This window comes from Puntigrus tetrazona, chromosome 17, assembly GCF_018831695.1.
Source record: "Puntigrus tetrazona isolate hp1 chromosome 17, ASM1883169v1, whole genome shotgun sequence".
Taxonomy (NCBI): Eukaryota; Metazoa; Chordata; class Actinopteri; order Cypriniformes; family Cyprinidae; genus Puntigrus; species Puntigrus tetrazona.
The window spans coordinates 9,080,180-9,095,052 of NC_056715.1; the positions used below are offsets into that span (position 1 = coordinate 9,080,180).

The following is a 14,873-nucleotide window of genomic DNA, read 5'->3' on the forward strand; positions in this document are numbered from 1 at the left end:
TGAAAAATTGCACATTGCACGTTTAAGAGCTTATTAAATTCTGGCTTGTTGATACTGGTTATGATTTGGTTTGTTTAAATATAATGAAATGCATTACAGGGAGTCATTTTTTTCATGCTGCTCATAAGATCAAATCCCTCATCACCCACCATCACATCCGCACGAGTTGCTCATTGACAAATCAGTTTTGATTGTTCTTGACATGATTTATAATAAAGTGTGTCAGTCTTTTGATGGTGGTACTAAGACATCAGCTACAATATCACTCAACCAACAGGCAATTAACAACTGCTTAGCTTTGTTAAAACACTGAAGATAGCTTGTACAGATTGTCTTATACAAAATAAATTGTACAAATGATATGCATTTATTATTAGGGATTGTAGCATATATTATATGGAGGTTGAATTGGGGTTATTAGTTAACTAAATCTAAAACAAAAAAAATGTAATAAATGTTAACTAAGATATTCTAAAACCTAAACTTGTTTTATTCATAAACTCAGTGCCAACTCAATCTGCCATGTATATGTCTTTATGTCCCTCTTCTGAAGGTCAGACTGGAAACACACACAGAGCCCACAGCTATATCTATTCTTGGATGTAGGAGATGTTCAGCTACACCACAGCAGCCAGATGACGAGAATGCACCACAGACTTTTTTTTTTTTTTTTTTTTTTTTTTTTATAAACATAAAAGACCCTCTCATTTTGCACAGTCTTGGAATATCTTGTTATTTAGAGTAACAGATATTTACAAAATGTATAAAGCTAAATGGGTCTCACTCCAACAGTTGTTGATGAACTTGCCTTTTAAAACATTTAGTTTTGTTGTTTGTTTGTTTTTTTTGTTGCAAGTTCTGTAGACCAAATCTGTTACACTTCAAAACTGTGCAGATGTTTTTGCAAACTCAGCCCTCATTTGTTTAGTAATAGTCGATAATTAGAGTTTCCATGACTAATGTAATGATCTGAAATGTTCAGAAATATGAGCCAGAACTAAGGAACAGCTAAACTGAACATTGTTCTTTGATACTTCACACTTGCAGTCTGATCCTGACCAATCAGATGTTTGAGGGTGTTGGCGCATAGATTTTTTTTTTCCCTCAGCATAGCACCTTTTTATCAGCAGCTCTGTTTGCTCATGTGTTAACTGACAAAAGAACAACTCTGGCCCAATGGCATTCTACTTTTAGTCACACTAATAAAATTCCAAGCTCTCTGAAAAGTCTAGTGCATTTAACCCTTCCATTGTTTTCCTTAACTTCATAGTTCTATATAATGACCAACATTATATAGAACTATGAAGTTAAGGTTATATAGTGTTTATATTATCTTATTTTTTGTATTGTATTTTTATTAGTAATATTATTTGAGTAAAAACATCTGTTGTTATTATTATTATTATTATTATTATTATTATTATTATTATTAAATACAACATTCCTTAACATTTTAAAATGTGGTTTTACAGGTTTTTTATGGTGTTTTTATATATGCTTCACAGTGGCAGTTTATAGCAAATTCTTTACCAATAATGAGTCAAAAATGACACTGACAATTTATGGTTTTATTTAATCAGCAACATGACAGCAATCCTAAAATAGATTTAACATCATTCATAGAACTGTGACCGGACTGGACTTTAAAATTATTTCATTAAAATGATTCCACTTTGTGTACAGGACATGATGTACAAATTAAGAGTTGTTTGTTTAACCAAATATTCTGAACATTTGCCATTCTTTTCTTTCTAATGAGGCCTCCCTCCCCATTTGTAAGTGCGCATCATGTCAGGTTTCTTTGGAAACCAACTGCTGTTCAGCATCATCCCCATAGTAACCTACCCACACATGCTGTCGAGTTGCTACCCACACAGCCTAGCATGTGTGGATGATGTTATTATTCCACTGAGCCAATGTTTCACCAAGTACCTCTAGTCATGAGTGCTTGCCACAAGTGTTTTATAGTATGTGTTTTTCTGATTTAGTTAGCAGTGCAAGTATTTAAATGAAATTAATTGTTCCCTTTTAGGACAGCAGAGAGTCTCTGTGAGCAGTCTGTTAGTGTGTCACGGACTGTTGTTGGTGGGGACCAATCTTGGGGTTACAGTGGCCCTGTCTGTGCCCCGACTGCAGGGCATCCCAAAAGTCACAGGTCAGTTCTCAACAGGTTTTTAATGCGTGTTGCTGTGAAGTTGTACTTTAGAAGTTTGTTTGCTGCCCAGTGCCCTGTGGATACTGCAGCACTTTGAAATACTGCAACTCAGCAGAAGTTCAGGAACAAACCACACCCGACAAAAAAAGAATCTGCTTTTAATACCACTTTAATTTTTCCAAATAGTGACTATTATTAAATAAAATCACAAAATAAAACAGAAGAAATAAAATAGAAAATGTTACAAATATAAAATGTTGAAATTTTTCTTTTTTTTTTTTTTTTTTATAAAAAACCAAAACATTTGGCAATTAAATATATATATGTGTGTGTGTGTGTGTGTGTGTGTGTGTGTGTGTGTGTGTGTGTGTGTGTGTGTGTGTGTTCATTTAAACATATTATCCCACTTTAAATGTAAACTCATAGCACTTAAGGCCACTTAAGCTCATAGTACTTTTCTTAACATAAATTAATAATTTAACAATGCACTTATTGTGTACATACAAAATGTAATTATATTGGTTATTACACTGTTGACCCTTCCCTTACACATTAAAACTAACCTTACCTATAGCCCACCTCAGTAGTAGCAAAAGGGTTTTGCAATACATTATGAACACAATAAGTACATTGTACTTGTTTGTTTTTTTTACACAAGTACATAGTAGTTAAAGCCACCTAATATAAAGTGTGACCCAAAAGTGTTTTGCAATACAATGTGCACACGATAATACATTCCGCTTACAGTACTATTTATGTAAGTACTTAGCTGTTAAAGCCACTTAAGAAAAAGTGGGACTAGTAAGTATACAAAATTATATATAAATAATACTCAAATAACACTTAATGATGTTTGATTTTATATCTAATATTTACATTTGAGATAATTATTATACTAAAATAATAATATCTTGTAATATGTATAGATAGGATATACTACCCTATTGTGTTTTGACATTTATGTGTGCGTGCATTTATGTGTGTTTTTATTTTAATCTTTAATATTGTTCTGCTTGAGCAAACCTTTTATTTGTCATTCGTGTCCCTTGTTGTCTTGCTTCAGGTCGAGGAATGGTCTCTTTTCATGCTCACCATGGCCCAGTCAAGTTCCTCACGATGGCGACAGCTGTGTGTAACGTCTCCCAAGCAACCATGGCAACTCTCACCTCCAACACACCCAGCCAGTGCCAGCCTGGGGCCTCTGAGGTGGACGGAACCCAACTGGATGAGAACTGCTCCGGGGTGGGGTGCAGCAGTACCAGCTCTCCTCCACACGCTCCAGTTCTCCAGGACTCCCTGTCCTCCTCGTGTGGGTCTCTAGCTCTGTCTCAGGGCTCTTTAGAGCACGGCCCAGAGGACGGGGCTATATACGACCTGCTGAACGAGCCGGCGCACTTCCAGAAGGCCAAGCAGACTGAGAAAGTAAATGTGAGCTCATTGTTGGTGGTGTCTGGAGGACTGGGACACCGCAGAATCAACAGAAAAACAAAACAGTCTAAGCACGAGGAGATGGTGTCCACTATCATGGTGTGGCAAATACCACTGCCCAGTCTGTGAGAGAAAAAGAGAACGGTGAGGATCAGGATTTAGTTTGGATGCAGCTGCACAAACACCAGTATCCATCGCTCTTTTGTTTTTCACTCTTCTAATGATGCTTTTACTGTATGTCTTCATTTTAGGCCTTTGCACGTCAGAGAGAGCAGTTCCTTAGACTGACCTTGCATTCAGTCATGGGCTGAGGGGGGAAAAAGATTAATGAATGAAGGGAATAAAAGAATGTGTTCCAGGAATGAGCTCGACTACCAAGTATTCAGTCATGCTTCAGAGAAATAAGTTTTACCACTTTCACCCAAATTAAAAAGCGCATTTGTGAAAATGCCAGTACCACTGCAGTGTGATAATATTCAGGTCTAATACAAATTTTAACCGCTAGATAACAGCTAGAAATCTAGCAAACAGCAGATTTTCTTTTTTTTTTTTATAAAAGTTGTCACGTTTGAAACATGCTTTCAGTGCCTGCATCTGTTCAGCTTGTCTTTTTAATTTTCAGTTTGTTTTTCTTTAAAGAACATTTCATGAAAGGGAAGCTCAAAATGTTTGCTTCAAGCACTGCTTGTTTTTGTAAAAGAAGTCCTAAAACGTTGGTTGAATCCAGGCCCAGCTGAGGTTTATGGCCTTTAGACTGGTCTCTGTGATCGGCTACAACCTGTGACTGAATGACTTGTATGGGAGTCTCTGGCGGGCCGGAGATTCTGTTTGGGTCTTAAAGTGAAGTTGGTGTCCTGTGTTACAAGTTCCAGAAAAGTGGCATTCCTCCATAATTATAATTTAAAGTTAATGCTTATCAATATTTAAAGGTATGGAAAAAGCTTTATGATGATACATAGTGATATGTATTTCTGACTTGTATATTAACAAATTATATACCATTGTTCTAACCTGCGTTCTTTGTATATCTTTGCAAGTGTGATAGATAACCATTTTGTTTGTGTTCAACTGGCCCTTTTTTTTCGGCCCGTTTTTAGTTTCCTTTTCCTTTTTGATGGACTATGACTGCCAGCTCATACATAAGGGAATGACCTAAGACGAAAATCACATTTGAGGCTGAACAGAGGTTGAATGGATTTCTGTGAAATGCACTTTACCAACAGCAACACTGATTTACGGTAAAATTTATATGGGCATGGATGGATGGATGGAAGGAAGGAAAGAAACTTCATATAAAAAAGAAAAGAAAATGTGTGGCTGTTGTTGTTGTTTTTTCTTCCCCCTTTGTATTTCCAGTTCAGTGTGTTTGAGAGAAATTTGTCTTGAAATATTTGTTTTGCTAGGTAAAAGTGAAAATTAAAAAGATACATCTATGCTCACTTTATTATTTGGATGTTAGGCTATGTTTGGGCCCCCCTCAAAAAAAAAAAAAAAAAAAAAAAAAAAAAAACATGCCAACTAAGTAGTTCTTAATTATTGTTGTGTTTTTTTAACATAAAGCAAAATATCTTTGGTTTCTGATATCTGCCCATCATAATCTATAGTGGACAAAACGTCTGAAATTTAATATACATATAAAGTCCTCAGTGCTATAAAAGCACCATCACAAAGTTGTTTTGCAGCAGGCCTTTCCTCCCTCCCTCACCAGATGCCACACTAATATATGCAATGCTTTCGGTCTTTGTGGGCTCAGGGATCTTTGTGAGTCCCCTCAGACTGAGAACAGCTGATGTGTGTATTTAGAGGGCTAATAGTGACATCTCAGACTGACCATGTGCTGTCAGGCTGACAGACAGCTCCAGCTCGAATTTGTTGCTCTTTGAAATCGAGTGGTTACCCTGGTAACTCTCTTGAAGACGGTGTAGCCCATAATATCAGGATGGAGAGTAATGGGCTTCCTTAATGCTCCCATAAAACTTCACCACATTAGAAAAGGCCAGATGAAGTCATACTTCTTGACAGGCTTTGCTTTTTTTCTCCTGTGAGTAAAACCTGAAAATTTCAGTTATCTGAGCTTTTTCTAGAGCGGTTTTTCGTTTGATGTAGCGTTTTCTCAACAATTTCCAATATATTCAGTGGTCTTTGCGGATTGGGCGAGCTTATAGTATTTCAGAAAATCGCTAGCACGTTTTGTTAAAGAATAGAAAGATACTCAAGTATTTTTTTATGCAATAAACGTTCTGCGCTTGGGAGTTCCCGTTGCGCAACATCCTTCGTTTGGCGGCGAGCTCCGCGTCTAGCGTGCGGGAACGTGGCGTCGCGCCGCGCGCTTACCGCGGATTTGATCAGCAGCTTTAATGTAAAGAGGGTGAACACAAACGGGGGTGTGGTTTAGATCAATACCTACCTCAGCCTACAATAAAACAAAACAAACAAAAAAAATACAGCAAAGCGCTCCGAGGGCAGAGAGGCGGTGTCGATCGGATCCGGAGCACAGGGTCGCTTCGGTGGAATACATTTCGTTTTATTCTGTTCGTTGAGATAATGGCATTTTGTGGACGCCGTTTCTCCTGTCGAGGCTTTCAGACGCATACAGTTGGTCGAGGATGAGGAGGAGGAAGAGAAGTTCTCATTGAACTGCCGTTTTGTCACAATATGGGATGGACAGTACGTTCCTGTGAATGGTTAAGTGGTCTGAATTTGGGAAAACTCTGCCCTCGTAGACTAATGTGTGGATTCCCCGCAGCGCGGTGTATTTAGATCTACAGTCACCGACTTACATAAGAGCGCTTTGTGTGAGGAATTGCGCAAAGAAATTTCGCCGTTTAACGCGTAAGTACTAAGTCTAATGACTAAATTAGAACGTATTCAGTATTTTTTTATTTCAAAGGCTAGCGTTACTTTATCCGTCTAAAAATGCCTAATCTTTTCGTAGACTTTATTCATATGTAACGTTGGCTCTCTGCCTGCCGTCCGCTGTGCGTTTGTATTTAACTCCATTTAAATTGGTAATTTAATTACAGGACATTAATTAAAGGTGCTGTTTTGCGATCTCTTTAAGATTTAATCCATAATGCTGTCAGTAGGTTTGCGAGCAATGCGCATGCGCATTAGAGTGGCTTAAATGGAGCACTTCAGTGTTTTGATCAGCGAGGGGTACAGCAATTCATTATGTGATGTTCACGATATATATCACTGTCACTGCAGCAGATTATTTGCCTTGTTGACAGGAATAAATGAAAGCTTTTTGCACCACTTGCCATTAGTTCACGTTAAAAGGTGTGTTTTAATCATATTTTGAACATTATCTTTTTATCCTTTGGATTAGATCTACAAGAAATGTGTTATGTGTAATTATATGGATGAGTAACTTTGTCTTTTTTTCTTGGAAGGTTTGGACCCAGTTCTGTGAACACTGGACAAATGATCTTCTCTTGATATATGTTTATTTTTGTTGTTTACCTGGATGAAATGTGCACTGGAACCTGTCCAACTAGGACACACCTAGCAATGTTGTCTCTGAAAAATCATTACCCCAATAATTAGAATCTGCCAATCATTCCTGAGACTCACTGGGATTCATTTAGGTCTACTGTTGGGAAAGGTTAAATATTCTGAGTTGCTCTGAAAGCATTAAATGAGTGACATAAGCTGCACCACAACTAAAGAAAGATGAACAACACTCTGCAAGACAGAAACATGTTCACTGTACAAGCAGACGTTATATTTCACGCCGCCAACCCTGACTCTCCAGAATCGCCTATCCCAGGTGAAGGGAACAATAACAATGTCCCAGCTTTGGGGAAAACAGGCATCCCCAGCATGGAAATACTGCAGGGTCTCCCGGGTACATGGGATACGTCAGAATCAGGAGGTTTAACTGACAACAGGAGTTTGGGAAACAACGGAGCTGTAACAGGGGCAGAATACGCACAAGATGCTGTCTCTAGTGACAGTGGATTTCAAGAGCACATACAGCCTCTGGACTCATCTAGAGCACAAAATCTGGACCTCAGTTTGAGAAATACGAGTGAAGCTTCAAGTCAAGGAAACATTAGAGAAGGAACCAATGGAACAAAGTTAGCTTCCAGTTTGGCATCCTCTCTATGCTTCAGAGCAGAGAACAAAAAGGAAATTGACGAATTATCTAATGTCCTTAATGATGGCAAGGTGGTTCAGAGTCAGTATGAAATTAAAAATGTCTCCTCCACATCAAAGGACAGAAATTATTCCTATTCAAGCTCTCAAGAAACGAGGTCGCTAGAAAAAACCCTGGGATGCTTTATAAGTTCCTCTGAAGGAGCAGATCAGACCCGCTACAGAACATCGTTCGGACAGACTAGGCTGGAATCGAGCCAAGGGCTGAAGCCAACTGGATCTGCAGTAAGAGAAGCTCTATCTGCAAAGGAAGAGCCGAATTTAGTCATAGAGGTGGGCGGGCAGAAAATACAAGCACACAAATCAGTATTAGCTGAGAAAAGTGATTATTTTAAGGCTAGGCTCTCTCGAGACATCCTGAAGGTAAAAGGAATGAGTTACAAGACCTTATCGGTGCTTGTAGATTACGTTTACTCCTCCCAGATGAACGTAAGCAAAGACAACATTGTGGATGTCATCACAGGAGCAAAGATCCTGCAGATGCCCTGTGCGGTTCAAGCTGCTATTGACACCATATCCACACAGATTACACCAGAGAACTGCTATGAAATCCTAACCATCGCCAAAAAGCAGCGCCTAAATGAACTGAAAGAAACCGCCTATCGATTCATGAGTGACAACTTTCTTCAGGTTCTGAGGGATCCGGCGGTCTACGGGCGCCTCACAGGCTCCGAGAGAGACCTCATACTGCGCAAACGGTTGGAGAACCGCCAGTGTCTGATGGTGGCAGAAATCAATGACGTCTTTGAGCGTGTAGGAAGTAGACCGCCCAGCAGAAACAGCAGCCGTCCCCAGAGTCCTCTCTCCATCACTTCTTTTGAGGACAATCACATGATCTACTACTACAATAAGAGCAGCAAGGACTGGCACACGCTGACCGTCATGCCAGACGACATCAACACCAGAGGCTGCGGTATCTGTACCATGTACAACTACTTGTTTGTGGCCGGCGGGATCAGGGGAACTGGGGAGAAGAGCAGAGTCTCGGACAAAGTGTTCTGCTACAATCCCATCACAGACCGCTGGAGCGAAGTTCGACCCATGAACCAAGCACGGTCGCAGCTCAAACTCGTCTCCATGGACGGGAACCTGTACGCCATTGGCGGTGAATGTCTTTTCACGGTGGAGAAGTACGACCCTCGAATGGACCGCTGGACGGCGGTGGCTCCTCTACCCAAAGGAGCGTTTGCGGTAGCTCACGAAGCCACTACGTGTAACGGCGAGCTGTATGTCTCGGGAGGGTCTCTGTTCTATCGGTTGCTCAGATATGACCCCAAGAGAGACGAATGGCAGGAATGTCCATACAACAACAGCAGGAAAAAGTCCACAGACATGGTGGCTCTCAAGAGCTTCATCTACCGATTTGATGTAAACCGTGAACAGGGCATCAGCGTTTTTAAATACAACACCATCGTGAAGATGTGGCATGATTGCGCCTCCCAGCAGCAGGGCTGCACACTGCCGTTTCGATGCGCTGTCATTGATAATTGCATCTACTGTGTGAATAAATCTCAGACTCTTCAGTTCGTTGTAGAAGAGGATGGAGGTCGATTCAAAGACGAGTGTCTGAAAGCACCTGTGGAGGCCAAAGGGATCTTGTTCCCCTTCGTCCTCAGCTTGCCTGAGAGAGGTGGAAGAATTGCATGAGTAGGATATTTCATCCCTCGGATGACCCTTCGGAGTCGCTCCAGACCTGGAGAAAGAGAATGCCTGGTCAATATTTATACATTAAACATTATCTCCAGAGAAGTTCGAGAAGCCAGCACGTAGTGCTTGAAACTGGAATGTGTTTCTTTGCATGGTAAGACAAACATGTAAAACAAATATATGTTTTGGCGCCTTAAAATCACAGCTCCACTATTCAGCTTCAGGAGATGAAGAAAGTTATACATTTATCACTCATGTTGTTTTGTGCACTTTGTATCAGATTGTAATTTAGGTTAAACTTTGCTGCTGGAATTTGCAAAAAAAAAAAAAAAAAAAGAGAGAAAATTTGTATATAGGTTGGTTGTACTGCACCAACAACCCAGACCAACAGCAATTCCATGACTAGACTAACACAAAGTCTGACCAACTCTGAACAGCCTGCAAAAGGGGTGTACACATTGATCCCACTAACACAACAAACTACTCTGGCGGTGCAGTCTGAATTAGCCTTAAAATGGCAAACAAAAGCACAAATAAACAATTGAAGCACATAATGTAATAATGCGACCCTGTTTCTTAGAAACAGATTCTATGCAAATAGATTTTGAAGTAAAAAATGATTTAAAAAAAATTCAACCGCATAGAAAAGTCTGCAAAAAAATAGCTCTCAATTTTGGACTTTTGTTACAGCAGGGGTCAATAAATGTTCTGAAACAGCTGAAGGAGAAGCCATAACCTTTGCTAACATTAGAGTAACATTAGGGAAACATTAAGAGCACAAAGCACTTGACCTCAGTAACTGCTGCTATTCAGATATTACTGAATCACACAGGTGTAAAGTTCAAACCAGTGAATTTCTATGACAGCACACTCAGGCTCATTAGCTCTGAGACCCTTTTGGGAGAGATTTTAGCACTTTCCAGAAGTCTGGGATAGTCCAGAAGGCAAAAAAAGTTCATGTTCCTTATTTCTGAAACATCGCCAAAGATAAAACTTGATGTTTTGCAGGCAGACAAAAATTAATTAAAATTGCATTCTCATGAGCAATACATTGTTTGCTAAATGTATCACATCTTTTGTTAATGAAGACTAGAATTACAGTACTTTATAGCATTTATCCATAAACTTCAGATTCTTAGACATCTGTGATCTGTGTCTTATGAATTTAAGCTGAACCCATAAAAAAAAAAAAAAAAAAAGACCAGGTCACAGAACACAAAACATTCATATGGTGTCCATGGCATGTAATGAGGCATTATATGTAATTTATAACTTGGATGTTGCATTCTGTATAGACGCCCTGTGATATTTAGTGCCCGGGAGAATTTTACTGAGATATAATTGTTCACGCTTCAGTATTCCCCTAGACATTTCTGAATTGATGGAGGATGTGAGATGATTAATAGTTTGAGGATGTGGATTTTCTAAATGTTTCTTTAGTGTAATTCTGTTAAAATAAACCTAAGGGAATTTAAATATGAATGTTGGTATGATTATGAACTTGAATGTGAATGTTTTCTTATCTTTTTGAATTAACCCGATGTGTTTTAATCATTGTAGTGAATGGACAAACACAATTCCAGTAAACATTCGAAAATGAATCATAAATCCCTTTCAATTTTGCAGTGGTTCCCTCTGTATTTAAATGGTAGCTACTTTTGTCTGTTTTTAAATAGCCTTATAATTGGAAAACTCTTCAAACACTCAGATGAAAGTGTCTATGACACTGGTTGTGTGTGAGTGGGGCATTGCTTGCTGGGTTGCTGATGTGTATAAACCTGTTATGCTTTTAAAACCAATGGCTTAATGGCTTCTGTGTCAGTTTAACATCTCACAAACTAATGTTTCTGCGTTTACAATAAAAGATATTTTGTTTCCTGGTTCATAATTTTAGCTGTTTTACAGTTTGTTTTTGTTTTATTTTGTCATCGTTGATTTATGTATAAAATGTAGTACTACGACCTGAGGAGCCAAAATGTAAAAATGTACCTTTGTGGAGAGCATAAAGTGACATGAGGTTAAGTGTCTGATTCAAGGGTATCGTGCAATCTGGAAAAAAAAAAAAAGTCATTCCTAATCAGGAGTAAACCCACAAGCTATCATTGTGGGTTCATGCTGTCAAAAACTGGTATTAAATGTTCTTAGTAGAAAGATCTGATTCTAAGAGCATTGCTCTTTTATCAGAATATCTGTTCTGTAGGGTGTGACATGGCTACAGAGGTTTTCTTGGAGCATTGATGCCATCTAGAGGATGGAGTCAGTAACACGTTATACACTTAACTTAAACTTCCTAAACGTTTGCCAAATTGCAGAGGTTCACGGTTAAAATGAAACCAGCAAATATATGGAGTCTGGAAGACAAACATTTTGTTGTAGTATTTTTGTTAACTTGAAATGAACACTTGTATACAAACCACTCATTAACAGAAATAAGGTGTATAAAAGTTTTATTTGGATATTTACAAAGTACTACAAAAACTTTTTTTTTTTCCTCGCTTGCTCTCACTCACACACACACACAGGATGCTGAATTTACACAAACTCTCCACAGTTGGAAATTATGACTTTCTGTTTGGTTTTGCCATCTTTTGATCCCTGAGCCTGAGGAAAAAGTATAGACACAAAGCCATTAGAAAACAGGACAAAAAAAACAACCAGAATTATTTTAATCAGAAATTCATCAAAATTGTTATAATGCAATGAAGGATATTCATTTCACATGCTTTTCTTCTTACATGTCTATTGATCAAGAAGCATAGCTGTTTTCGTCTTTGATAAGAATAAAAGTTTCTTGAACGGCAAATAAGCATACTGTAATGATTCATGAAAGACCATGTGACCCTGAAGACTGGAGTAATGGCTACTTGAAAATAAATATAAAATAAATGCAACCGAGCACAAAAGACCTTTGGAACAATTGGGTAAAACAGTTGGCAACTCACCTCCATGTTCCTGAGTACATCCATGCCCTCTACGAGTTCCCCGAACACTACATGTTTGCCATCCAGCCAGTCTGTCTTATCAACAGTGATGAAGAACTGCGAGCCGTTAGTATTGGGACCGGAATTTGCCATCGACAGCAGACCTATGAACACACAGCCAAAAAACATGACTTCCTACTTATTCAGTTCTAAAAGGCTGCTGCTGGATGAACAATGAAATAATCTTCAAGAAACACACATACTTCTATCAAACTGAAGACTCATCTAACCTGGTTGTGTGTGTTTTAGGACAAAGTTCTCATCATCAAACTTGCGTCCATATATGGATTTCCCTCCCGTGCCATTGTGGTTGGTGAAATCTCCACCTTGGCACATAAACTGAGGAATGATTCGATGGAAGCTGCTGCCCTTGAATCCAAAGCCTTTCTCGTGCGTGCACAGACAACGGAAATTTTCTAGAGGAAAACAAACAAACAAAACAGCTGTGATATCCTGAGGCATGTCACAGTGAAAAGGTAGCAACAAATCTCTTCCGTATTGTGATGTACGCACAAGGTTATTGAAAAAGAAAAAAGGAAGAGCCTCTAAAGTTGGTTTTGTGAGTCTGACCTGCAGTCATGGGAACAACATCCGCTCGTAGGAGGAAACGTAGCCGGCCTGCAGGTTTGTTACCGATCTTAATGTCCATGTAGACCTGAGGGTTAGTTCTGCCTTTTTTCGCTGGAGGTTCTCCCTGCTCAAGAACACAAAATACAATTCAAGCCCTGATTGCAACTATACTATTACTATTATAATTAGAGCTGCAAAACAATTACTCGTTGTTATTTATATATTAAAATTAGTTTACATATAATTTGTGCATGTACTGTGTATATTTATTATGTATATATAAATACACACATGCTGCAAAAAATGTTAATTTATATATAAAATACTTAATATATAAATTTTTTATATACACACACACACACACACACACAAGCATGCTTATTTTGAGATTAATCGTTTTGCAACCCTAATTAAAATTTTATTATTACTGCTGTAATACAATGTTCCCACCTCCTGTGTGTTCGTATTGGCTGATTCAGTGGCTGACTCCGCCTCCTCGCTCTCCTCAACAGTCTTCCCTGAGAACTTCTTCAGCCAGTCGTCTTCAGACCACACTATGAGCAGAGCAGACACGCAAGTAATGGGTTACCACTGCATTTTCAGTGAGAGTGATTCAAAAACAAGCGGAGATTTTTCATGCACCCTATTGAAATCAAAAAACCCTCACCTGGCCGAGAAGAGCCCTCTTTAATTCTCATAGGTTTGGCGATGTTCACCCTGATGGTTCTGCCAAACAGCTCAGACTCATTCTGCAGAACAAAAAACCAAACGGACGTTAACTTGTACACAGCAAGAGTTCATGACTGCGCTGGATTTTATGAACCCACAAAACACAGCAGTTAAAAATACTCACCATGTTATCAATGGCAGCTGCTGCATCCTAAAGGAAAAAAAGCAGAGAGATTTAAAAAAAGTTCATCTTTCATTATGGCTGCAGACAAACCACAGTCATGCAATGTGCAAACTATAAAGAGCTAACATAACGAGGAAAATGCAATCTCGTTTTTAGCCGATGATATATACCATTTTCATTTACTTTTAATAAAGAGGAATTTGTTAGGCACTCACCTCTGCTAGTTCAAACTCGATGAATGCAAAGCCCCTGTGCTTCTCTGTGGACAAAAAAAAGTCAGGGACATGTATATAAAGTGTATATTATGTGTATAAAGCGTGTGTTTGAGTGTCTTTTGCGAACACTTGTGTGTTTCTCACCTGTCTCATAATCTAACGGTATCTGAATATCTGTGATATCACCGAAGGGAATGAACGCGGCGTGCAACACTTTCTCGTCCACCTCCTCCGCAAGACCGCCTGAGAAAAACAAAACCGTATATTCGACTTATTGTAATAACTCATATTCAACGCAAAGAACGTTCACTTCAACGTCATGTAGATATTTTTCATCGTCTGCTGCTTTCCCAGCTGCAGCTGATAACCGGGACCGCATCCGTATCGTGCATGTTGTTGTGCGATTAAATTACAACTTTGTGAGAGCGAAGCGGTTATTATTTTGATTTATAATTTTGATGTTTTTCTTACCAACATAAAGAACACGTTTGTTCGCCGCCATCTTGCGTGTAACCTTTGACTGTGTACTTCGTCACCTCGAAATGGTGTGTCGCCCTCTAGTGATGCGGAGAACACATTACATCACATAAATACATAACCGTCTATGATTTAGTCATGGATTTACTGGTACTTAGTGGTACTGTTAAATATTTATTTAAAACATAGCTAGTAAGTTAGCTTGATAATTAGTTTTACTCATTGACTAGCCATTTAAAACAATTAAAAGAATTCAATCTAGCCAAAAATTGTTGTCACTCTTGTAAATGGTGAAAAACCATACAATATATTTATTTTTCATTATGTAACAATACGTATTACTTATAGGACTATCTTTACATGTGTGTAGTGTGTTCATGGATTCTTGT

At 38.7% G+C, this 14,873-nt stretch overlaps 3 protein-coding genes across 4 annotated transcripts in view; 2 read left to right on the forward strand and 1 right to left on the reverse strand.

Annotated features, from left to right (window-relative positions):
- arhgef10 (Rho guanine nucleotide exchange factor (GEF) 10) overlaps positions 1–5,016 on the forward strand; it is a 31,765-nt gene extending 26,749 nt beyond the window's left edge. Inside the window, 2 exon segments of the mRNA XM_043262367.1 lie at positions 2,033–2,155; positions 3,219–5,016. Of these exon segments, the coding sequence (XP_043118302.1) occupies positions 2,033–2,155; positions 3,219–3,712 (617 nt within the window). The 3' untranslated portion in view covers positions 3,713–5,016.
- A 730-nt stretch (positions 5,017–5,746) lies between these two features.
- Positions 5,747–11,281, forward strand: LOC122361569 (kelch repeat and BTB domain-containing protein 11). 2 transcript variants are annotated; one of them, XM_043262368.1, is made up of 2 exons: positions 5,747–6,415; positions 6,976–11,281. In XM_043262368.1, the coding sequence occupies exon 2, from the start codon at positions 7,256–7,258 to the stop codon at positions 9,386–9,388; it is 2,133 nt and encodes a 710-aa protein (XP_043118303.1). In that variant the 5' UTR covers positions 5,747–6,415; positions 6,976–7,255; the 3' UTR covers positions 9,389–11,281. The 2 variants fall into 2 exon arrangements, with proteins under 2 accessions (XP_043118303.1, XP_043118304.1); XM_043262369.1 differs by lacking the exon at positions 5,747–6,415 and adding an exon at positions 6,455–6,862.
- Positions 11,282–11,818: 537 nt separating this feature from the next.
- On the reverse strand, positions 11,819–14,561 carry ppie (peptidylprolyl isomerase E (cyclophilin E)). Its single transcript, XM_043262370.1, has 10 exons — positions 14,479–14,561; positions 14,152–14,250; positions 14,008–14,051; positions 13,793–13,819; positions 13,607–13,688; positions 13,390–13,493; positions 12,940–13,063; positions 12,600–12,785; positions 12,331–12,473; positions 11,819–11,989 (listed from the first exon to the last, which is right to left on the reverse strand). Exons 1-10 carry the CDS (start codon positions 14,507–14,509, stop codon positions 11,921–11,923), a joined length of 909 nt encoding a protein of 302 aa, XP_043118305.1. The 5' UTR covers positions 14,510–14,561; the 3' UTR covers positions 11,819–11,920.
- Positions 14,562–14,873: the final 312 nt, after the last annotated feature.

Coding starts and splice junctions, on each gene's coding strand:
- ppie (XM_043262370.1), bottom strand. CDS start 14,509: ATGGCGGCGAACAAACGTGTTCTTTATGTTG. Junction 13,494..13,606: donor AGAGGGCTCTTCTCGGCCAG/GTGAGGGTTTTT, acceptor CTCTGCTCATAG/TGTGGTCTGAAGACGACTGG. Junction 11,990..12,330: donor ATGTACTCAGGAACATGGAG/GTGAGTTGCCAA, acceptor CTTTTTCCTCAG/GCTCAGGGATCAAAAGATGG.
- LOC122361569 (XM_043262368.1), top strand. CDS start 7,256: ATGAACAACACTCTGCAAGACAGAAACATGTTCACTGTACAAGCAGAC.